At 42.5% G+C, this 25,348-nt stretch overlaps 3 protein-coding genes across 4 annotated transcripts in view; 2 read left to right on the plus strand and 1 right to left on the minus strand.

The window, feature by feature from the left end:
• Nucleotides 1-139: 139 nt before the first annotated feature.
• On the minus strand, nt 140-2,071 carry LOC144068585 (dynein regulatory complex protein 1-like). Its single transcript, XM_077593199.1, has one exon. The coding sequence runs from the start codon at nt 2,069-2,071 to the stop codon at nt 299-301; it is 1,773 nt and encodes a 590-aa protein (XP_077449325.1). The 3' UTR covers nt 140-298.
• Nucleotides 2,072-3,225: 1,154 nt separating this feature from the next.
• Nucleotides 3,226-7,122, plus strand: tmem248 (transmembrane protein 248). Its single transcript, XM_077593038.1, has 7 exons — nt 3,226-3,534; nt 3,941-4,099; nt 4,164-4,452; nt 4,997-5,147; nt 5,243-5,426; nt 5,542-5,685; nt 5,754-7,122. The coding sequence occupies exons 1-7, from the start codon at nt 3,532-3,534 to the stop codon at nt 5,772-5,774; spliced, it is 951 nt and encodes a 316-aa protein (XP_077449164.1). The 5' UTR covers nt 3,226-3,531; the 3' UTR covers nt 5,775-7,122.
• Nucleotides 7,123-9,421: 2,299 nt separating this feature from the next.
• The window catches only part of doc2b (double C2-like domains, beta), a 47,734-nt gene continuing 31,807 nt past the window's right edge, over nt 9,422-25,348 (plus strand). For both annotated transcript variants that reach the window (XM_077593001.1, XM_077593002.1), the window contains exon 1: nt 9,422-9,925. In XM_077593001.1, coding sequence (XP_077449127.1) covers nt 9,646-9,925 — 280 coding nt within the window. In that variant the 5' untranslated portion in view covers nt 9,422-9,645. The remainder of the gene's footprint in view (nt 9,926-25,348) is intronic.

The raw sequence follows: 25,348 nt of genomic DNA on the forward strand, positions 1-25,348 counted from the left end.
TCAACAATATGTAGTTTTTCGAAATATTTTGTAGTACTTCTGGTATGGCTTCCTCTGCAACATGCAACTTGCCATCGTGAACGACAACGGGTGATGGCGCATGCTTGTTTCGATGAATGCATGCAACGTATAGGGGCGGCCATATTGGGCCGGTGACAGACGGTCTGACTAAAGGAGTCCAACTTCAATCTTGTCAATTGACATTTTGTGGTTGAAATCCTTTTTTTTTATTTAATTAGGGACTTTGACTTATATTTAAAAAAAAATACCTGTGGTTTTTATTATTATAATTTACATTTTAAACATCTTTGTCCAGAAATTCTTTAAACAGAAAAGCACTGCCATCATTTTCACTTGTCAACTGCCTGCGCAATTCCTTATTTTCCTCTTCCAGAATGAGATTTTTCTGGAATATTTTTGAGTTCTCCTCCAAAACGGTGAGGTACTGCGTCAAGGCGATCTCAGCGGCATCCCAGATCCGTAGCTTCTCTTCCGGTACGACATTGACCATGCTCTCCCAAAAGGCTTTATCTGCATCAGAGTCCCAATCCAGAAAATGTCTCAGTGAAGAACTCTTTATGCAGTGCACGCGGTAGCTGACAAAACTCAAAAATGCAGGCAGGATATTGTTGGGATGGATGACATGCTCGGATCCGCAGTCGGGTTCGTCGTCGGGCCGGTGCTGCTCCTCGTATTTGAGCAGAAACGCCGCCAGCCGGTTGAGGTCGTCGTCGTAGAAGTCGAAGGCGTTGAGGAGCCCGAGGAGCTTCTCGGCCGTGTGTTGCTCGTTGTACAGGAAGCTGAGGTGCTCACTGTTTTCCATCAAGAAGCCCAACTCCTCGCTGAGCAGCGCCAGCAGCGCCGCCATGGTCTTAGAGTCCACCTCGGCCACGCTCTCGGCATACACCTGCGCCGCCATCTCGTACTTGTCCTGCGGCTGGATGGGATAGCTTTGCTCCATGGTGGCCACGGGCCGCTCCCACTTTAGCCCCAGGTGGGCGCAGAGGTGCGAGTCGGCCGCCAACGCGCTCTCTGCCAGAAGCTTCACCTCGGCCACCAACATGCGCGACATGTCCACGAAGGTCTGCGCGTCGGTCAGGGCGAAGTGCTTGATCTTCTTCTGGATGCGCTTGTGCTGCTCGATGCTGTGGCGGATGTCCTCCAGCAGGTGTTGCTCGCGTCGATTGAAGCTCTCCTCCTCCATTTGGATGTTCTTCATGATGTCGCTCAGCTGTACCTTCAGGGTGTTGACGCGCTTGCGCAACAAATAGATGACCTCGGGTTTCTCGTCGCAGCTCAGCTTGCGGGCCTCCAGCACGTTGCGCTTGCCCTTGATCTCCTCTTGCTCTCGCTCCAGCTCCATCAACTTCATGTCAATGTTGCGCTTGGACTTGTTGCACTCTTCCTGAGTCAGCTCCAGGATGGGCATGGCCTTCTCGTACTCCTCCATGGCCAGCTTCCTCTGGGTCAGCCACTCCTTGCGGCGTGCCTTGAGCTCCGTCTGGTAGCCGTCCCACTCGCGCAGGCTCTGCTTTAGAAAGATATCGTGCGGGCTCTGGATGTGGGCGAGATCCTTATTGGCCATGGTCTTCTCCCGGACCTTGTCCATGCGCTCGATCATTAAGTCCAGAGCCTCTGATTGCTTGCGAAGGTCGATGGAATGACGCTCGTCGTTGTCCAGCCATTTCTTCTGCAGCTCGGCGATGAGGTCCATCTTGTGTCCCATTATCTCCGAGCACAGCGCCTGTTGACGGTCCAGTGCACTCAAGAGGTCCGGCAGTGTGGTCTTGGTAGCGGCCTGAGCCCATCCCCCCTTGATCTCTTCCAACTTCCTCGTGCTGTACTCCCTGGAATTGTCCAGGCGCTCCGTACGCAATCGCAGGGCCTCCTCGTACTTGGTTCGCCGCAGCGACTGCTTGGCGTCGGCCCCTGTCTGGAGGTCATTGAGGAAGGAGAGTAGCTCAAAGTGCAGGCGGATGACACGCTGAGCCGTCATGGGTTCTTCGCGCACCGCGGCTTTCGGTCCCTCCTGGGTGTCCGGCCTGCTCGCGCCACTTTCCTGGCTCTGCATTTTAAAAAATTCTCAAGATTGAATCGTATCGTTAATTCCAGTCTGGCCTGAAACCAACAAACGTCAGTGACACGTCATAACTTTATGATAGGATGACGTTGTAACTACATTCCAGTCTGTGATCAGACGATGTCATTACATGACCTCATAATGTTAGGATTCGACTATATCCATTGTAGTCAATGATTGATTTGGATTTTTAAATCACTTTTTATGAACAAAGGAATTGGACTCGTGAAAATATCTGATGTTAAGGCTTTCTTCTTGCTAAAACCTATAATATGATATTTGTTTAGATCAGATGTCTCCAAACCGGTCCTCGAGCGCCGCTGTGGCTGCAGGTTTTTGTTCCAACCAATCCGACACAAACAGTTTAACCAATGAGGTTTCTGCTGAAAAAAGAAGCACTTGACTGCAATCCACTGATTGCACTTCTAACATACCAGATTGGTGGAAAGGTTTCCTCTTACAGATTGGAACAAAAACCCGCACCCCCTGCGGCCCTTCCTGGAATAGTTTGGGGACCACTGGTTTAGATGAATAATATTAGTGCCCTACAGCTGACTGGCGACCAGTCTGGGGTGTAGTCCACCTTTCACATGAAGTAAGCTAGGATAGGCTTCACGGTATGCACGATTCATTCATTCATTTTCTCAAAACACTTATCCTGACAAGGGTCGCGGGGGTGCTGGAGTCTATCCCAGCTGACTTTAGGCACCAGGCGGTGGTTTCCAGCCAATTGCAGGGAACAAGGAGATGTACAACCATTCATGCTCACACTCATACCTAGGGGCAATTTAGAGTGTTCAACCAGTCTACCCTGCATGTTGGAATGTGGGAGGAAAAAACCCATACAAGCCTGGGGGAACATAAAAACTCTACACCGATTAAAAATGTGGGTTATTTGATTGAGAAAAAAAACGCATTGGCGTAAGTATTAATCCTGAAGTTTCTGAAAATAAATAAATAAATTGCCCTATCTCGTCATTTCTAAGAAGTACACACTCCATTGAAGAAGTGAATTTTATCGAATGTCTCCGAAGCAAAATGACAGACTTGTGACAACGCCTATTGTCATTGGCTCACAGCGCGTTTCATACATCTAGATTTACATATATGATGTCTATGGCTCGATTTACAAGACTTGTACTGCGTCTGGGCGGAGTCGGGTACGAAGCTAACCTCAGTGATGCGTTTACTGACGTAAACTACGCATAAACAAACATACACCACCACCTCTACACAATAATGGGACGTGGTACTGTCGGATTTAATTCCACTTACCTCCTCCGGTTGATTTTCAACGTTTTATCCCGGGGTGAATAGCCTTTTCCCCCCCAAACGAGGTTGGCGGCGGCTGGCGGGCAAGCTTAGCATTGGATATAGGCTAAGCTAAACAGTTGCCTTTCGGTTTCTTGCCATTTTGCGGAGCTACCTGCCAAGATCGACTGCCGGAGAAAATGGTAAGTGTCGACTTGTTTAGGCCACGAAGACTTATTTCGCCGAAAAATGAATTAAGACAAGTTTGTTTTGGAGGTTGATAGAGGGCCGAGCAATGCAAGCATAAGCCTAGCACTTAAGGTGGACACGCTACACAACATCAACAAACACTCAACAGCGTCATTAATTAAATAAAGAAAAAAAAACAACTTTTTGCTAGTCGTGAATTCACCAAATCTAGAACGTAGGCTGTACGAATTCAAGTTAAATCGTAAAATAATATTTTTTTTCCAAGAAGAAAAGGTCATAAAACATCATCAGCAAACTCAATGTCATTTTAATATATTGGTTTTGGAACAATTTGTAAGGACGTCACACTTAACTCCATCATTAAGTCTACATTAAGTCTCACTTTGATGGTGTTTGCAGGTGTACCTTTTAACCCCTCTGGAGAACCTAAGAAGCTACATCAACAACCGCCCACCATTGGTCATCTTTATGATCAGCGTTAGTGCCGTAGCCATCGCTTTTCTTACCATCGGCTATTTCTTTAAAATCAAGGAGATCAAATCTCCAGAGTTGACCGAGGTGGGTTCATTCCTGCATAAAGGTGGCACTAATCATGAAAGACTAATTGGAACGTACATCTCAGGACTGGAACACGTTCCTGTTGCGCTATAATGAGCTGGACTTCTGCGTGTCAGAGAACGAGACCATCAAGCACGGCCTTAATGATTCCACAACGCCGGAGAATCTGTCGGCGACTAGCGGACAAGCGCGGCCCAGCACGTCGGCACCACTGCTCTCCGAGGATTCGGGCTTCATCAACATTTCGGTGCCCATCACGCTCACATTGGACCCCCAGCGGCCCTTTGGCGGATACTCTCGCAACATCACGCATTTGTACGCTAGTGTCTTGGGGCAACAAGTCGGCTTGTCTGGTGAGACAGAGTATTTGTCCTTTTATCTTGATAGACAGAGAGAAAGAGATGCGTCAGAAAGAGAGATGCGTGTGAGAGAGAGAGAGAAACAGGCGAGATGCACAAGAGAGAGAGCGAGACCGGTGAAATGTGAGAGAGAGAGAGATAGGCGAGACCCAAGATAGCGAGAGATATGTCAGGAATTAGATTTAAAACAAAACAAACAAAGTAAAACAACACGGTCTACGCATCAATAAACGCCAACAATGGCCATGAGCAGTTTCACTGAGCCGACGTGTGAGTGTATAAGAGTTTGTATGTACATGTGTTGTCCCTTTAAGAAGCTACGTCAGTCAGGGTCTTAACAAGTTCTCCAACAAAAGCAATAAAAGTCTGGGAAATTTGGAGCTTTTCTTTAGCCTAATAATTACTAGGGCATTAAGTATGACTAAATAGTAATTCGCACTTTGCATTTAGGGAATTTGAGCAACGATTTAAATGGTAATTATCAATAACCTTCCGGGCGACCAATCGACCGTGTACTCTTATGAATCATGTCTTCCAGGCCGAGAAGCCCACGAAGAGATCAACATCACGTTCACCCTTCCTGTGTCCTGGAGCGCCGATGACTGCATCCTGCACGGCCACTGCGAGCAGGTGGTGTTTAGCACGTGCATGACCATCACGGCGGCCAGCAACGTCTTCCCAGTCACAGTGTGAGTGACCCATCTAGACGGCAACGGAGAGCTACGTAACAAATCTGGGTGAAAAGTGACTATCGTTTTATTTATTTTTTTCTCCTCGTTTCCAGGCAGCCGCCTCACTGCGTGCCGGAGACGTACACCAACGCCACATCGTGGTACAAGGTCTTCACCACTGTGCGTGACTCTGACACCAAGTACAGTCAGGACTACAACCCCTTCTGGTGCTATAAGGGCGCCGTGGGGAAGGTCTACCATGCCCTCAACCCTAAACTCACTGTTATTGTGCCCGATGTGAGTCAATTGGATGTATTCACTTTTTTTTGTGGCGAAATGGGACTGTTCATGATTCATTTGAAATGAATCATTCCATTCAGCACAATTTCTTTCCGTCTTCATTATTTGCCAGGATGACCGCTCGCTAATCAACCTGCACCTGATGCACACCAGCTACTTTCTGTTCGTCATGGTCATCACCATGTTTTGCTACGCCGTTATTAAGGGCAGGCCTGGCAAAGTGCGGCAAAGCACCTCCGATTTTTTCCCCGAGAAGGTAATGCACTTAAACGTCTCGGTCTGAGGAGGTTTGACACTTTAAAACTTGGTTCTTTTGTCTTGCAGGTGGCACTTTCTGAAGGCTAAGATGGTATGAGATGATCCTTTCAAGTAAAGATGACGACTCCCCCCAAAAATACAATAAAACCACGCAGCGACATCTCACCGAGTTGCCAGGTGGACTCCCAAAAATGATTTCGAAAACTCTGCTCGCAATGATGTTGGGATGGTCCAACCAAAGATACAAGTGCCTGACATCTGTAATATAGTTAAGACGTGTTGAGGAACATTTTATTTCAATTTTTTTGGGTGTCAGTAGGTGGATTATATAGTTGATTTTTGCCTCTGGAGTCTTCCGTTGCCATATCGGGACAATGCAGTAGAGGGAGTGAGCGTCACTTCAAACATACCTGAATAAAACACCGAAGAGAAATCAAATAAGGAAAAAATAATACAAAAACAAAAGGGACATGAAAGAGCACTTTCCAGGATTGGATGTATGTCTTTCGCCCTGCTAAATTTTTGGTCTGGTTTGTAATTGTTATTTGAATTTTATGGCTATCCGGTCATAGGCATCGTCCACGAATGGGCCAATGTAGTCGATGTTTATTCATCACTAAGGCTACGAGATGATCAGATTTAAGATTCACTTTCTCAATATTTTTTTTTGTCTGTCCAATTTTTAGTATGTGATTTTCAGACGAACGTTACAAATGGCTAGTGTTGGAGCTCAAGCGGGAGGCTCAAAAATTCGGTGAGTTCTTCATTGGGGAGTTTGAGTTGTAAAAAGTTGTGACTCCTAACTGACTGAGGGCGCTTGACGTCAAAGATTTTGAGTAAGGTTTGCAAAGGACCTTTTTTTTAAGTTTGCGCTGCTTTTGGCACAAGAGAAAGTTGCCTTACCTGCGATAGATGAACTTGCGTCATTGTCGTTTATTTGTGAAATTCATGTTTGAGTATTCATATCAACCCATCTTAAATTATTTCATTTGGGGGGAAATTATTTTCTTAGTTTGGATAGTGAACGCACATTGTAGATTTCTTGCACAATTGGACTTGATTTCCTTTTTTTTCCTTCTATTTAGTTTTATTCCTGCACCAAAAAAATCTTTGTATACTTATATTTATGATTAAAGTAATTTATTTTTTTCTGTAACGATGATGTACGAAATGACTGAGCGTTTGGACGCGATTCTCTCATAAACATTTGACAATCATTTAACGGAAATGTTCAAGTTATCATTTGTTGCTTTTTAATGATGAAGCGAAATCCTGCCGAAATCTGCCTTTTTCTGCATTGTTTTCATACCTCTTCTTCCATTGACTTCCATGTAAAGCACCTGTTGAATGTACTTATTTTTGCCCCCCTCAAATCCTGCAATACAAAATCATAACACCATTTCATCAACTTATTAAAGGACCGTGTTGGCACAAATACTGTCCCATGGGTTCATTCATTGTCAAGTCAAAGCAGACTTAATAAATACAAAAAAAGCATAAATATGATATTACAATGTGGCAATTTTTTTTAGCCCAATGATTTTAATAGACATTGAATTCAAGTTGAATTAGGTGTATTGTCAAATTAGAATTGAGTTTTTTTAAATTCAAAAATATAAGTCATTCTATGGTTTGAAAATTAATCAAATTCTGTTAATAAATGCTCTAAATACTTTTATGTAGTTCTGTAATTGAAAATATGAACACACTTTTAAAACTTAAGAGCTTTTTAAATAAGCTCTTCCTTTGCCCATTGGCTCCGCTTTCCTCTGTCAACTGCAAATGACCTTATATGAAATGTATTAAACTAACCACCACTTTCTATACAGGTGTTGCACTCATTCTACTCAGCTCTCCCATTTTTCTCACCATGTCACACATACTGAGTTTGAGACTAGTGCAAGTGTATACCTTCTGCACTTTTCCAGCTGCATCCCTCCATGCAACATACTGTTGACAAACATTTAAATCCACATAGAGATTGAGTGACAGGTGAATAATGTGCATATAACCCCCTGTAAATTAATACAAAGTGAATTAAAGTACCTCATAATCATGCTGGTACCTTGATTTCTTCCAGTGTATCTAAAAAAAACATCCCCCCTAGGGGGAAAATTTGTAAGCATTATTTTTGCTTCAATTCTTATCATTTCTTACAAGAGTTTTTTTAATTGTCACCACCAGGGGACACTCTTCTAAAGCACTAGCTCTGATGTTAAGTTACTCTCCTGTATGCTTCAATTCATTATCAAGGCTATAAGTTCTGAATGTTCTCCCCTGTGGTGGTGCTAGAATGAGTTGTTGGAGGTGATAAAAATGGCCGATGGCACAATTTTCTGCCTCACTTTTGTCAGACTGCCCCCGGGTAGCTCTGGCTACTATAATTATTTATCACCTATTAGTTTGGAGCCAATGAAAGTAAAGTGTCTGAGTGTCCTACAAAGCCCTGTGTGCATCAAAAGTGAGTTTGAATAGTCACAGTGGGGGGTGCTGGAGCCTATCCCAGCTGATTTCGGGCCAGAGGCGGGGAACACCCTGAATTGGCGGCCAACCAATCGCAGGGCACAAGGAGACAAACAACCATTCACACTCACACTCTTACCTAGGGCCAATTTAGAGTGTCCAATCAGCCTACTATGCATGTTTTGTGGGAGGAAACCGGAGTACCCGGAGAAAACCCACGCAGGCCCGGGGAGAACATGCAAACTCATACAGGTGGACCGACCTGGATTTGAACCCAGGTCTCCCACTGTGAGGCTGACACGCTAACCACTCAGCCACCGGGCCACCCTGAGGTGATTATGATCGATCTATTTATATGTATTGATACTGGGAGTATTATATGATAGGGTGTGGTGTGTGGTGGAACCATCAAAGTATGCTTCCTTATAAACAGAGGAATAAAACGGTTTAGTAGCCTGATAAGGGAGCAAAATTTGACAGGACCCGAAACATGTGTTACACCAGGGGTAGGGAACCTATGGCTCGGGAGCCACATATGGCTCTTTTGATGGGTGCATATGGCTCTCCACTAACTTGTGAGGTAAACTATGGAAACTGCTGGTGAGAAAGTGCAGGAATAGGAGTGTTATGTTCGTATTATGGCATTGACACTACCCCAGCGCCTTATAATCATTTTTTTCCCCATAACACTCTTTTGTATGGATTTTCTCATTGATACTCATTGATTAGCAACAACGTAACAATGTTGTCAAAAGAATTCAGAGACTTTTTGTACTTTAAAAGTGGTGAAGTGAACAAAAAAAGCACATATTTTCATGCATGTTGACTTTTAAATTTGGAGCATGGCTCTCAAGGATTAACATTTAAAAAATATGAATTGTTTATGGCTCTTTCCATCCAAAAGGTTCCGTGTTACACTTTGAATAGCAACTAGTGACCCAAAACCAATCAATTTTGCTATACCACTTTACGCCCCAGGTTCCCCAAATCACTGTAATAACTGAATCCAGGTGTTCTTCATAAGACACCCTGAATCGTTCAGTGATTTCAACCACTGGTGACCCTAAGTGAGTCCTAAAGGATGTGACCCGTCCATCTCCCGTTACTTTTAAAGGGAATTCGGACGTCCCCAAACTCGGCGCCAGTGACGTCGAAATGAAGCATCAGTTCCTGTTTACTGGGCGGTTGCCGGGCAGCAACATCAGCTGATCCCGCGCCCCCCCCTCCCTCCCTTCCTCCTTCCCTCCCCGGATAATCCCTCCACTCTCCCCTCGTCGGCGCACTCCTGCCTCCGCTCTGGTGCAGATCGACAGCCGTGGGTGGAGCACGGGGGTCTCCGAAAAAGAGAGCGGGAAGGCGGGAGGGGCGGCAATCAGACGGCGTGGGGGTCTGAGGAGGTATCGCGCACGTCCACCCGAGAGGAGCCGTCTTTTTGATTCTTTTCTTTTCCGTGGGTGCTGCGCTTGGGAGAAGGTTCCTATCTTGGACCGCATGCATGACACAACGCAAAGGCGAGAAACCCACCATCAGCATCCAGGAGCACATGGCCATTGACGTATGCCCCGGACCCATCCAGCCCATCAAGCAGATCTCGGACTACTTCCCCCGCTACCCCCGGGGCCTGCCGCCCGTCGGGGGCCCGTGCGCCGCCCTCTCCTCCACTCCGGCCGCCACCTCGGAAAGTGAGGACAGCCCGGATCGGGCGTTTGCCGGAGCCTCGGCTTCCAGGAGAGACGACGATCCCGATGTGGAGGCGTACGACTCGGATGACTCCAGTAAGTGACGCGCCGTTGGTTGCCAGGCATCTCCTCCTTGCTTTTTTTCCTCTTTTTTTTTCATTCTGAACGGCAACTGGCCGCCTGCCTCAACGCAGACAACTGTTGCATTCACTCACCCCCGTCTTCCGCTGCGCTCCATCTCTTGAGAGCGACGCCTAGCATTTGACGGCATTTTTTCCCCTTCCACAACTCCTCAAGCTTTTTTTTTTGACAAGGCGTGCAGTCAAGGGTGCATTTCCATCCACAGGTGACCAAATTATTCTCACTGTGTCAGACAGAGCACACTGCAATCAAACCCTCTTCTCAAACGTCGCCCATCCTCCACTGCACTCCATTTCTTAGTGATGACATGCGGCTTTCTAGTATGGACTAGGTGACCCTAAATTGGGGAGATGTTATTACTAGATCAACCTAAATCACTCTCAGAAGAAGTTTCATCAACAGGTGTTTCAATATTGCCCACTCGCAGCATAGGTGACCCCAAAACGCTCACTGTTTATCTACAGGTGACCCTAAATTAAGCACATGCCTGTCTATTCTTGACTCTTAATTCCACTAAATTACAAATTAATCTCTTAACTTGGTAGAAAACATGGCAAAAGACCCTACATTACTCTCAGAGCTATAGGATATAATGTAATTTAGATCACCCTAAATCCATCACATGTCTCCTGTAGGAATTTTATGCCTATTAATGAGACATAGGTCTTATAGGCATGTGACCCAAGGTCAATTGGTAGATTGCTCTTAATTCATGCATAAATCAAACCCCTTATCAGTTTCCCTTAATTTCATGTTGCCCAAACAAGTGATAATTACCCACCACTCACTCAGGATGACACTTGGTTATTGGAGTAAATGGTGACCCTAACACCATACCGCTTTGTGTCTTAACTTCTGAATTAAATGAATGGGATGTCTTTCTTTGTCAATGGCAGGGAATAAGTAAAATGCAATTACAAAAAGTACTCAAGGCCATAACAAGAATGTATTTCTATTCATCTCATCTCATCTCATTTTTGGAACTGCTTTATCCTCACTAGGGTCGCGGGGGGTGCTGGAGCCTATCCCAAATGACTTCAAGTCAGGGGCGGTGGACACCATTCATGCTCACACTCTTACCTAGGGGCAATTTAGAGTGTCCAATCAGCCTAACATGCATGTCTTTGGAATGTAGGAGGTAACCAGAGTACCCGGAGAAAACCCATGCAGGCCCGGGGAGAACATGAAAACTTCACACAGGTGGACCTGGATTTGGAGCAACATATTTTAATATTTTATTTCTTCATCATGAATACAAAAATAAACACACAAATACATAAAATAACTATAATAATAAGAATAATATAACATTCTAATTTACGCCTGTCATTTTCATCTTTTTAAAAATAAATAATAATAAAAAAATAATAATGTAGTAGCCCGGCGGTTGAGTGGTTATAGCGTGTCGGCCTTGCAGCTCTGGGGTCCTGGGTTCAAATCCAGGTCGGTCCACCTGTGTGGAGTTGGCATGTCTGGGTACTCCGGTTGTTTGTCTCCTGGTGCTCTGCGATTGGCTGGCCACCAATCCAAGGTGTCTTCTGCCTTGTACCTGAAGTCAGCTGGGATAGGCTCTGGCACCCCCCGCGACCCTAGTAAGAATAAAGCAATTCAGAAAATGAATGAATATTTCTTCATCATGAATACATAAACAAACACACACATATAAAATAATAATAATAAATCCTTCTAATTTACTCCTGTCATCTTTAAAAAAAAATAATAATAAAAATATGTATAATTATAATTGAGCCCTAGTGTCCATACATGGGATTTGACACTAAAGAAATAATTTTCTTTAGTGTCAGACCACTAGCTGTTTATTTTTTATTTTTTTAAAGCAATGGGGGGGTCAACGTGTGACACAAACTGAGTTAATCCGGCTGCGATGGCGTGTAGCAGCAGGAGGGGGGAGGAGCTGAGCGGGCGCAAGGGTTTAAAGCCACACTAATCCTCGACTGGCCCAAAGAAGGGAGGATGATGATGGTGGTGGCGGTGGTATTTATCATCATGGCGTGTGTTTTTCTGTGGGACATTATCTCGGGTTGCTTTCATCAAATGATGGGGCCTCGCGGTTGGCCGACTTGCAACCGTCACTCGCAACAGGTGTTGCCCGGCTGCGGCGTGCTGGGCAAAACCTCCGTCTGCTCCGTCCATCTCACTAATAAAGCAGTTAGTCACTCACCACCATTACAGATAATTAAGCCACGAAGACCGCCATAAACAGCGTGGTAATGCTTGAATTTCTTAGGTATGAAATGAAGCCGGAAGATAAAACCAATAACCAAATAATGAAGGGCAGACAGAGACAGTAATTTTATACCATTTTGGTCACCTTTATCCTCTTCATACAATAACAATCATGCTCATTAAATCACTCACATGTCAATTTCCTGATCAGGTGACCCTAATAAAACCGTGTGCGGTCGATTGGTCGCCGGTCTTTTGGTCGCCGTCTTTTGGTCGTCCTGACCGCCACAACGGGCGACCAAAAGACCGGCGACAAAACAAGATAAAACAATACGGTCTACGCATCAATAAAAGCCAACAATCGCCATGAGCAGTTTCACTGAGCTGACATGTGAGTGTATAAGAGTTTGTATGTACATGCGTTGTCCCTTTAAGAAGCTACGTCAGTCAGGGTCTTAACAAGTTCTCCAACAAAAAACAATACAAGTCCGGGAAATTTGGAGCTTTTCTTTAGCCTAATAATTACTAGGGCATTAATTATGACTAAATAGTAATTTGCAGTTTGTATTTAGGGAATTTGAGCAACGATTTAAATGGTAATTATCACTTACCTTCCGGGCGACCAAAAGACCGGCGACCAATCGACCGTGTACCAATAAAACTGCTTAATTGAATTCATGCACAAGTGACTCCAATTTCAATTTATACATATGACCCTGAATTAAACATTCATTCATGCATATTTTTTGTTTTGTTTTGACAATTTGTCCGTTTTTTCTTTTGTTTCTGTTTTATAAATCTGTTAAAAACATTCAGACCAATTTTACATTTTAAAAAAAGTTACTTTTTGAAAAGTGATGAAGCCGAATAGAATAGATAGAATTGCAAAAGGTTGTGTGGAATTGCTGGCATTATCATTACATAACGTGCCCATCCAGACGAAGCCTGGGTCAGAGGTCATTCCCGATGGAGTATAGCGGTAGAAATGATCTGGCACATCATTTTTAACCCTTTATAGGGCAAGTGACTATTTTGAGTAATAAAAAAGACCTGGCCATTGCATTGAATGAAACGCACAGGTATTACAAATGGAATGTGACAAACTGTTCTGTATTCAGGCAAATCACGATTTAAAAGTTCTTGATGGAAAACTGGGACACCGTGTCATCCGTATTAATGAGGACAAAAACAATCTAAATTGTTAAGAGCACTCATTACAAAAGCCAGCTTTCATGAGGGGGTGTGGCATGGACATGTTGCTTATCTGGAAAGCCTCTGTGAAAGCAGAAGCAAGGCTGGGAGGGATGGCAGCAATTATTCGCTGTTAGCTTCTCCCAGTCAAAAAGAATTTAATGTCGAGTGCCGTCAGATGCAGCCAGTGAGCGTATTGAGTGTCCTAAATTGATAACAGAGTTCTGTTTTGAGTGCAGCGTGGCTCGGGGGAATTTAGAGTGGATTGACGCCAAGGTTCGCAAGCGAAGTTTTGGTGTGAAACCAAAAACAGGTCAGAACAAAAAAAAACAAGTGAAAATTTCCCCCCAAAATATAATTTTTCTTCTGGTCCCAACTCCAAGATGACAGTGTAATGTTCGCCATTAAGGTAAAGCTGCTCTCATGAGGGGATCCAAGCAATAGTACTCCTTCAAACCCACCTCTAGCAACAAACAATTGCCTTTGAAGCTTATCTCTGCCAAACATAAGAGCGGTGTCTGTTTGGTGGGTCGCGTCCGCTTTTACTCCGCAGCCCGGCGAGGACGTGATAGCCTCGCCTGCCGCTAATCGGCCTCTGGGTCTGCACTTCAATTAAGGAAGTCAAGGTTGAGCCGCAATGAGTCGCGTGTGAGGCGAAATGGTGCTTTTATGCAGATTAGCCGCCGCCACCGCACTGCCCTCGCTTCCGTTCGCAGGGGACTCGGCCCCACCCTGTCCCCAAGGAAGCGCGTGTACGGTACTGAGTCTCGCGGGATCGAGAACTGACAATCTGGGCCTCGGCGGCTTAGTTGTAGTCAAAAACATTCTCATTACCTCCCGGTCTTTGGAAGACGGATTACCCGGGATGATATATTTCACATGGTCTTTTTCCACGATCTGGTCTTTGGCATTTTTTCTTTTGTGTCCTTCCAAACAGGAAGTAAATTCAGCCGTCGCTTCCCGAGAGGCCAACGGTGTGCAGTCACCAAAATGAAAAGTCATTGTCGGAACAACAAAAAAAAATAAGGACAGATGAATGAGAAACTTGGCGTGTTAATGAGGCAGCACTAATCGAGGCCACGTTTGGTCGCAATGGTTCAAAGCTTTCACGACGTCACCGCGGGATGCCAACTAAAGAGACAAGCGCTACGACTTCAACATTTTAATTGGGTTCTTAGCCAAATGGCGCTCAAACGAGCTGGTCGTGGGGTGCCTAAAATGGCTATTTAAGACAATTAGGAGTATCATTTCAAAATGGTCTAAAAGCTGTGGTAGCCAGTGACAAATTCTTGACATGAAAAACATTGTGATTCAGTTTTTTAAAACACATTTAATGAAATGGCTCTAAAACATCTGTTATATGGTCCTAAATTACCGTGAACCGGCACAACCCTGAAGTCAGCCTTGCTTTTATACGATAAAACTAAAATAAAACAACTTCAACATCTGTGACTTGGTGAAGAAGTCTCCAGGAATGTAAAAGTTAAATGTACGGCCCGCGGACAAGAACCGACCCACTAAAGGGAACCAATCCAGCCGGTGAAGTAGACAAAGGACTTGGACTAAAACTCCCATTTACCTGTTTTGTTTTTTGGATTTATATCAAGTGCAGAGGAACTATTTTCACTATAAGTACAGTATTTAAAGTAGTTACATTTTTCAATATATACATTATATTTAGATATTAATACATTACAGTCTTTTCACATGCGTATACCTGTAATATTTAATAAATATACACTTTTGATAATTGTACTTGTGTACTTGTATTTCTATAGAGGCGCGAAAACATGTATTGTGGTAGTTATAATGGGGGTGATCCTACTTTGCGGTTTTTCCTTTATCGTGGCCATGTCTGGTCTACATTAACGGCGATATTCGAGGGATTACTGTATACATGTACTATACTATACTATACATACATGTGCTTTTATTTTTACACAGACGCCGTAAAACCAGAAATTTGTGAGTTGTGTGTACTGCTGCACTTTGCTCAGTTTCACGTCTGCTGTCACTTTTGTTCATACGGTATACACAGAAACACATACTTTTATTTTGGTACTGCAAAACCAAAAATTTCAAAAGGCACCCTAAAATGACAAGAAAATGATACAAAATGAATGCATTACCTGCCTTTGACAACAGTAGAAGTCCAATTCACCTAAACTGGGAGGACTCCCTGTGGAGTCTATTCTTTCCGCGCCATGGATGGATTGGATTGGATAACTTTATTCATCCCGTATTCGGGAAATTTCATTGTCACAGTAGCAAGAGGGTGAGAATGCAGATATAGGAAAGGCGTTTTAGACATAGATAGGTAATAAGTAAGTTAATAAATGAATAAATACATGAATAAATATAGAAATAAATAAATAAGTGTGTTGCTGAAATACATATATATATACATATATATACATACATACATGCATACATACATATAGATATGCATATATATATATATATGCATATCTATATGTATGTATGCGTGTATGTATATATATATATATATGTGTATATATATATATAATATACATACACATAGATGTACATGTATACATACGGTAAGTCTTAACACTCAGCCATTTGTTTTGTTAAAGAGCCTGACAGACGGATGATGCTAAACGTCCAATCCATTTTGACAGGGATCTAGCGCCGTCAATGGCAACCCGCGTTTTAACTTCTTTGGCCAAAGATAAACTAGTCTGGCCCACATGAGATCTAATTTCCATATAAATGGCCCACAAACCAAACTGGGTTGGACACCCATGCTCTCGAACTATGAAGAGTCTGGGTCGCCCCTTTCTACTCGTTCCAAAAGTCACGCTGGACGCAAAGCGTTTTTCTTGATGCCGAGGGCATCAATGAATACACATTAAGAATAGGGCCATTTTTAATGTCAGAGACGACAGCATCAACATTGCACTTTTCATTGTATCTGATGACATTTAATTGACATTAGGTCCAGCATGCAAAGGGTGGCTGCGCCAAATCAGCAGCATGAAGGCATTTGTGTTAAAATAAAAATAAAAACTGTAAGTCAAAATTGTCAATTGCATTCCATTAGTTATGATGCTCATCATTTTTAATGAGCACTTTGTTTTTTGAATTATTTTGTCATATCTGATATTTTCAAACATGCAGTTTTTAAAAATAGATTGTCGGGGGGGGGACTATCAGGAAATAGCAGATTTAGCAAAATTAAAATGTCAAAAGGAAGGAATATGGTCTGTTAAATGTGAAAAATAGATTTTGAAATGCAGCAAGGTGAAAGAATAACACTGGAAATATTAAAAAAAAACAAATTATTGATTAGTAAAAAAACATTGTTTGAAAATATCTTTAAAAAAATCTAAACCAAGCATGATATTTGAGGGTGGGGGCAATTATGAAAGACTGTGAAATCTAAAAAAATAAATCATTTTATTAAATATTCAAAATCTAAATGCAACAAATATTGTTATGAACGTTTTCAAAATCAAAATCAAATCAAATTAAAAGCCTTTATTGTAATTATACACAGTTGCGTATAACAAAATTGTTGGTGCTACTCCACAAAGTGCGTTTTCCCAGTAAAACATAATTAAGTAATATAAAAATATAAAAAGTCATGTCCAAGGCAAGGCAAATTCAATTTTTCTAAAAATATTGCACAATATTCTAATTTAAAATATAAATCAATTCCCTTTGAAATGAATTAAATATCTTTTTTTTTAAGACAACAAAAAAATATGAAATACATTTTAAAAATCCTCAATTTAAAAAAAAAAAAACCCATTGCCAAAACAACCTGGGGAAAAAAGGAGTTTCGAAAAAGTGAGCCAAAATTTCCTTGCAGTTTGGAAGTTGTTTTGGAAACATAACGCATTAGGGTTGAGTAGTCCATAAACAGCCTTGGGCTTACGATGAGCTCCATGCTGCTTCACCACAGAAAGTGTTCTCGGCTCACACTCAGTAGCCGCAAGCATCACAATACAACAATGAGTACAAAAAACAAGCATGTTGATTAGAATTTTCTTCCGAGCCAGCAGGTGAAAAATTTGACCCAGCAAAAAGCAGCAGGACAACTATTGTTCGCCATCCTCGCACCTTTTTACTTCCTCGTAAACGATACTAGGCGCCTGCCTGAAAAGGCCATCCCCCCTTATAGTGCAGTCTGACTCACCGCTTTTTGGTTTGTACGTTTTTTTTGGTTGTTTTTTTAGTTTTTTGTGCGGCTCACAAACAAAAGTACATCATGACGCACATGCACCGTTTCCGTCGATTATTTCCTGGCAGATTGGAATGAACCGTCTACGGGTGATTTTGAAGTCTATAAAAGCAAACTGCCCAAATAAATCACTTTCTGACAACACATATCTCCTGTGGCACACCTGACCATCACTCACGGCACACTATGATGCCACAGCACAGTGGTTGGGAAACTCTAAACTGTGCTCGAGATTTTTTTATGGGCCGTATGAGACAGACTGGTGAGATTCTGGTGGCTGGCAGCAGATTGATCACTGAAACAGTCTGCAAAACTCCCACTGGAGCCTTCTGCTGGCCTTTCATTCTTCTCCACGTTTGTTTGTGGCAAGGCGACAACATATGGGATCAAATGACTTGTCATCACGACTGTTTCTTTCAAAAACTTGAGCAATAAAGATGCAGGCTCAATAGCAAAGGAGCAAATAGAAATAACTGACAAAATATAAATGTGGGGGGAAAAGATTCACAGGGGCACATTTACACAAATCCTAACTCCTAATCTCTTTCTGATTAAAATATCTTAACCCTTGAGCTCACTTCTCCTAATTGCCTTTTTGGAAATAGCTAATTAACGGTGAGTTCTCACGATTGATTGGAAATGACCGACCAGGCCAAACGGATAAAAATGTTTGGAATAACTCAGCAGATGAAAATTATAGTGTCTTATTAGCATGCATTCAAATCTTTTATTCATTGAGACCAATCAAAAATTTGAATTGGGATTTGACTAGATTTTTTAACTCTCTTTCTCTCATCGCTCACCTGGCGCCATTTGGCCATGTGATGCTCCTCGTGGTGCATAGCGGACCCTGATTGTAAAGAGTAAATCAATAATTGTAATTTTTTTAATCCATTTGTTATGTGTTTTCAGGTCAAAAATCATTTTGTAAAATCTAAAAATATATTTAAAAAAAGCTAAAATAAACATTGTTTTAGATCTATAAAAAAAACTGAATATTCAGGGCTTTTAATCCAGTTCTTTTAATCCATTTATAAAAAAATATATCTAAATATTATATCTAAAATGGTCCGGCCCACGTGAAATCAAGTTGACGTTAAAGCGGCCCGCGAACCAGGGGTCTGACACCTGGTCTACGGCAAGCGTTGCAGCATTTCCTTGTTATTTTTATATACTATGGCCCCTTCTGAAGTTTTGTAACTTGGGCAGATTATTGTATCTTGGAACAAAATTGACATAGAGGGTTCTGCAACCTGATAATGTATGTTGAAGCATTTGTAAGTAGAGGTATCACTGTACTTTGTTTTGACAGCGACCATTCACCATTTGCCCCACCACCCCAGTTTAAATTAATCGAAAGTCTGTGACTGTCAATGGCAGCCAATGATTTAAATTTGAAGTGCAACTTAAAGATGGCTTGTTGTGTGTCCGTTCGCATTTTTTTTTAGGGCCGGTGATTGCACAACGCAACAAAGAAGCCCAATCATGGGCTGGGTCAGGGGGCCAATCAAGTGATTGAAGAGGGAGCCCTGGAAAATGGTGGGATGGAGGGCGCAGTCACTTCATGTACTCTTCAATGCGTTCCTCCAAAATGGCCTTTTTGAAATTGTCGGACGAATTAAGGACATTTCTCGCTTTGTGTGGTGGCGGCCTTGGGGGAAAAAAACCCAAAACAAAACGCCGAATGCTGTTTTCAGACAGTCGCCAAGCGGCGCACTCAAAAGAGGCGGGAGAGAATTAAATAACAAGAACTCTGTGACACTGCCGGCAGCTGTTGGATAACAACCTGTCAATTTTACCCCTGCTGGCAATATTTTAATATTCTTAAGTGTCATTAAAGTAACCGAAACAAACAGCAAGTCGTCACTTCGAGAGTACAAACATGGCAAAAGCCATACAAAACAGCCACAAGTGACCTCGAGCAACTCCTCCTTCTTCTTGCGAAGACCAGTGATTGACAACGTAAGGTCCCTGACCGCCTCATTGTTTATTTACAATCTGTGCGTGTTTGTCTTTTTTTCCGTGGCTTCCAATGAGCTCCTCTGGCCTATCGAGCTATAACTCTCACCACGACCTCCAACCCACAGCTTGTTCCTGTCACGGCCAACCACGACGTGATATACTGCTTCAATTTGATGCATAAAATTGCCTGTGACATAAAGAGAAATATAGGCCTTATAAGGCGTACGCCACCCAGTACTACAACACTAGAGTTTTTTTAACGGTCGACAATACTACACCTACTTTTATGAGTAAATGATAGAATCTTATCAGACTATTTATAACGATCAAGACTCACACACATCCATAAATATTAAAATTGTAAATCATTTGTGTAATGTTGCTATCAGCTTTCAAAAAAATGGTATCACAGTAGTGAGAGAAGTACAGGGCGTATGCCTCAATAGAAGCGTGTGCGGTCGATTGGTCGCTGGTCTTTTGGTCGCCGTCTTTTGGTCGCTGGTCTTTTGGTCGCCCTGACCGCGACAACGGGCGACCAAAAGACCGGCGACCAAAAGATCGGCGACCAAAAGACCGGCGACCAATCGACCGTGTACCGTATGCCTGAATAGAAGCAGGGTATGTAGACGAGTTCTTATTGGTTTTACTGTTCCGTTTTGCTACAGAATACGTATCCATCATTTTCCCATTAAATGATTGAATTCCCTGGGGAAAAAAAACCCAACTAAAACAGTAGAGTAGATTAGAGATCATGTACGCAAAAATCCTGTCCATTCGTTACGTCACTCGATAGTAGTGTTGTAGTATTCTCGCCAACTGTAAAATGGGATGAACTTTTTGCGCTTTTTTGAGTGTATTTGACTAGGAAAAGGATTACGGGTTGTGTCTCAGTAAAGCCCAATCTTTCGAATTCAGTAGAATAGCCCCCCACGTGATCGGGGGCCATGATTGGGACATACTTGGTTGAATACCCAAGTAGAAGATGAGACAAAGTATGACCTCCACTGCTTCAAACCAATATGGCTGACCTCCTGTTCAATTTCACTCATGGATTCTTCAGACTTATTCAAGCATCCTGTTATGAAAGATGTGTCCACCCAATTTTATTTCACTGGGTTTCCTTTCGAGCTCTGCGATTTGACATAAATTGTCTGCTTCAAACCAATATGGCTCACTTAATATTAGATTTTAGGCATTGGTTCTAGAGACTTTTTTTCTGTATTCTGGTATGATTGACATTTCCATCAAATTCCATCTCACTGGGTAAAACTGGGAGACACCTGTTGATGTAATGGTTCACTTGCCTGTCTTCGGTGGGGGCAGGCGTAGGCTCGATTCCCGCTGGTGGTGGGATGATTGTGAGTGTTTGTGATTGTTTGTCACTCCCGCAACCCTACGGAAGATGAATTAATGACTGAATGAATGGGTGAAACTGGTATTGGGTTTTTCCATAGGCCTTTTCTGAGTGAGAAAAAAAAATGAACCACACTGCAAATGAGCACTATCATTAGTTGTTGCTCTAAATAAAAAGAAACCTCCAGTAATCACAGGACAGCACACGTGATTGTCTTGGACGAGGCTTCATTAGAGTGTTGATTACTGAGATTTGCTGCACACGATGGCTGCAGCAAATTGTGGAAAACAGAGTCCAATTGTTTGTCCACAGCACAAATAATGAAAAAGACGGCATTTCAATAGACGCCTCCAAAGTAATTGCTAAGCAGCCAGCGAAAAATAATAAACAAACACTAATTAGAATGCACCCATCGTGCAATGTGTAAGGAATAATTACAATATGTACAGCATATTTTGTAAGGGTTCCGTGAAAAGGGTTTTGGAAATACCGTTTTTTTCGGACTATTAGGCGCACTAGATTATAAGGCGCACTAGATTATAAAGCGCATTAGTGCATTAATATGCTGACTTTGTACTTTTTTCCTTATCTTTTGACATGGTAATGATTGTTGGATATGTTCTTTTTATAATTTTTATCACCTTAAAATACTCTAACCTTTGCGATGGACGTACAAGACCGTGAAAAACAGGGCATGTGAGGATAATATGATTCCCATTCATTTTCTCTGAGAGGTAACAATAGGAGAGGTGTTTTACTGTTCTACCCGGCGATAGGAACCAAAATCAGTCAAGTCGTATCTGACAGCGGTGTATTGATCTCCAGTGAGAAATCAAAGGGTGCGTAAGTAATTCTCCTTGCAATCGGTCTCTATCGTGCCGTAACATCTTAAATCCGTGAATTGGCAGGCGGCCTGAACGAATGAGATATGGGACTGCAGTGACGTGCCACCATTCGTGAATTTACATGTCGTGGCCCGAAAAACAGTTCTTGAGTCGTCTGTGACCTTTCGTTTCTTTCATTTAGCCTGTAATCTGAGATTTGACACACATTAATGTTTTTTTTTAAATACAGTTTGTATGTACAAAAGATTTGTATCAAGAATTAATTCCGTCACGAAATGCTTGAAGGTGATCTTCATGCGAGTGACGTTAAATCACAGGCGACAGCTTGAGTGAGCGACATCTGTCAGCGGACATCTTTACGCTGTTGAATTACCTCACAGTGTCATGGTAGATTGAGACAGCCTGATTTCTTGGATTGAAATATGGCCGTTTGAGCCCTAATGGTTTGAAATATTTTTATTTCATGAACTCATTTCATAAACAGTTCCACTACATGAACTGACGCACAAAAACTGTGAGTTGTTTGAATGTTAACACTCAAATTAGGAGCTTGTGCTCTAATCGGGATTGATTTTGGTAAATTGTGGTTTATACTATGGTATATAGTATTATATTATAAAGGTTTACATAGAAATATGCGAGTGTTATAATTGGCAAGGACTTGAAATTCAAGCAACTTCTCGTGTGTGATCCAGAAACTGTTACTATGACTAGAGGATATATTGTATTTTGATAGTTTCCTCACACATCCCTGCAAAACATAAAATATGGAAGAACCAAAGTACAGTACAGGAATGATGTTGTAAAGCATAGGTTAGAAAAAATACATACCTCCTCTTAACATATAGTAAACCCTTAAAAGCACAAACCACTAAATCATTGAAAGCAAATTAAAATTCCTTAACTTCGGAGCCACTAATGTGTCCTCGGAACAAAATTTCAAATAGTATTTGTCATAAATGTTTATCATGTTATATGATACACCAGTTTTTATCAGGGGAAAAAATATCACATTGCTCATAATTCATGCATCAAAACTGACGCAAGGCAGGCTGTGGATGAGTGGTTACCACATCCGCCTCGCAGTTCTGAGATCTTGGGTTCAATCCCATGGGGTTTCAGACCTTCGTGTGTGGAGTTTGCAAGTTCTCCCAGGGCCTGCTTTTCTTTGGGTAATCCGTTATGCTGGTGATTGGCTCTTAACCAATTCAGGATGCCCCCCGCCGACTGCCCGTAGTTGGCTGGGATATTCGCCAACACCCCCTGTAGCCCTCGTAAGAATAAACGGTACAGAAATTGAATGAATGAAACAATACAGTGTCATGAAATTTGATAATCCTTCTTGATAGAACCCGCATACATTTGTGAAGAACCCATGCCCATAATTTAATAAGAAATTGGCTATTTTGGTTTAAAGTAGCAATTGTGCAATTGTGCAATTTTTTTCCCTCAACACCAGGTTTGTACTGGAATTCCATAATTTACTGTCATCAAGGTTAGATGATGCCCTCCGATTGGCTGGCCACCAATTCAGGGTGTCCCCCACCTGGGATGGGCATACCCCGTGACCCTCATGAGGATTAGCGGTCCGCAAAATGAATGAAGGAAAGTTAAATGACCGTTTATTGAATTGGCCCAAGGTATTCACCACAGCATTTGTAAATTCATGGAAATCGTCGCCAACCACCTTGAAAATAAGCATGCAATGTAACAAACGGCGGGGCCAGAAAATAGACCACACTGGGGTTCATTTTCCACATGACCCCCTCGGCCCCCAGTTCCAATCTTCCACAGCAGCCCTTTATCTCCTCCTGGGCTCAAATTAGATCAAATCCGGCCCAATGTGACGACCTAGTTGACGAGTGTACAAAACGGGGGCCGGCATAACCGTCGGCCGGGCTCGGGCACTTCCTGGCAACCAACAAGATTAGTTGTTCTGTTTCCCCTTTGGGAAGATCCAGCGTGAGGCCAGATAGAGTAATTCACTTAGGGAGACGTAATGGTCGCATGTGGCCGGGCCCAACGTGCGCTCGCGTTCAAATCATAAAAACTGTGGTTTCAGACACACGAGTCCTGGGAATACTTTTTCACGACACTATATTACGGAAGACATTTGAAAACGGCCTTACGCCCGTGAGGATTTCAGGCGTTTAGCAAGGTTTTCCAGGCGCAAAGTGTCTCAGCGTGTCGTCCACGCCTGCCGGGATGAAGAAGACAAAATCCCATAATGGACAATAACGTGCAATGATGATGATGGCCAGATAAGCTGCCAGGGCAGGGACGCGGATGGGATTACTGTCAGAAGTAGAACGGCCGCTGTGCAAAATCATCATGCGTGACGGAAAAAAAAACATGTCAGTGGGAAACAATGCTTCCACCAGAGAAAACCCAAAACACATTTAGATTTTATGGCAGTTTCACGACTTACCACTAACGCAGGTTAGCACTTACAAGTGTAAAAAACATGTGTTTAAAGCTTGGGGTTAGGTTTGAAAACAAAGGCTATTCCTTTCATGCATAAATTATTCATTCATTCAATTTCTGTACCGCTTATACTTGTAGATTTTTTAAATCTTTACACAACACTTAATTATCTAATTGTTAGCCTTTGACAGTTATAGAAATTAAATCTATTTCTCCATCTGAGGCTAGCAGTGTTCAGCCCTCCGTGTCAAAATAGATTGGACGTTTATTGAAGTCAATGGCAGCCAATGACTTAATACTTAAAATACAATACAATATCCCATCTTTTTTTTAACCATTCCCATCTTCAGAAAATGACGGGATCAGGTTCAATTTCCGATCATATGATTGACTTATTTAAAATACTAAGTTCAAATGGATTGGACTTGGTGTCACTTGTATTTTTTCGTCATTCGTTAAATGGCTATTCAATATTAATCTATTGAGTCTTTGATTTAAGATGCGGAATTCATAGAAAAAGTTGAAAGCCATTTTTTGCAGGGGATAAAGTAAATACGAGTCAGTCAATCCTCTAATCTTGTTAAAGAATAGTGTCTGTATTGTATGTCTTCTTGCTTAAATAATATCGCTGTCTGTTACAAAATCTCTGGCCATTTTGCTCACCTGTCTCAAACTTAGGCTCTAAACTCACAGCCCTAAAAATATCTAAAAAAAACAGCTCGTGTCTGCAAATGACTCACAAGTCATATCAGACTATACATCACAAACCTGGCAAATATTTGGACATCTACTCCCAAGTTGTTTTGGCCTTCAATTTTGCGCCATGTGCGGATAGAAAAGACGCAGCGCATCGTAAATACTCGTTGCCTGCGTGTTCGGACGTTGACGTGATCTTAATATCAATTGAGTGGATGCGCCACGTGTCACCATGCCACTTGTTATGTGTTGCGCTCCATGCAGAAGTGTCAACCACCTTGAACCCGCTTCAGCAATGTATCGCAAATGCCGTTTAATGCCCTTCTAACACGCACACATACACACACAAAGCATCTCTTATCCCGCCTCACATGCTCAAGGTCCACTTGTTGTCATTTAATACACTTTATGGATCTTCTTCAGTTGTCATGGCGACACCTTTAGAGTCAGGCGATTCACACGGCGCACTTTTTAGAAGCTCTCCCTCTGTCGGGGCTTCTATCGCCGTGACG

The sequence above is a fragment of the Stigmatopora argus genome, chromosome 22, assembly GCF_051989625.1.
Source record: "Stigmatopora argus isolate UIUO_Sarg chromosome 22, RoL_Sarg_1.0, whole genome shotgun sequence".
In the NCBI taxonomy this organism is placed as follows: Eukaryota; Metazoa; Chordata; class Actinopteri; order Syngnathiformes; family Syngnathidae; genus Stigmatopora; species Stigmatopora argus.

Bases quoted from the DNA above. Each gene is read 5' to 3' on its own strand.
- tmem248 (XM_077593038.1), top strand. The intron at 4,100-4,163 runs GTGGGTTCATTC...CGTACATCTCAG, and splicing joins AATCTCCAGAGTTGACCGAG to GACTGGAACACGTTCCTGTT. The intron at 4,453-4,996 runs GTGAGACAGAGT...CATGTCTTCCAG, and splicing joins GCAACAAGTCGGCTTGTCTG to GCCGAGAAGCCCACGAAGAG.
- LOC144068585 (XM_077593199.1), bottom strand. From the start codon at position 2,071: ATGCAGAGCCAGGAAAGTGGCGCGAGCAGGCCGGACACCCAGGAGGGA.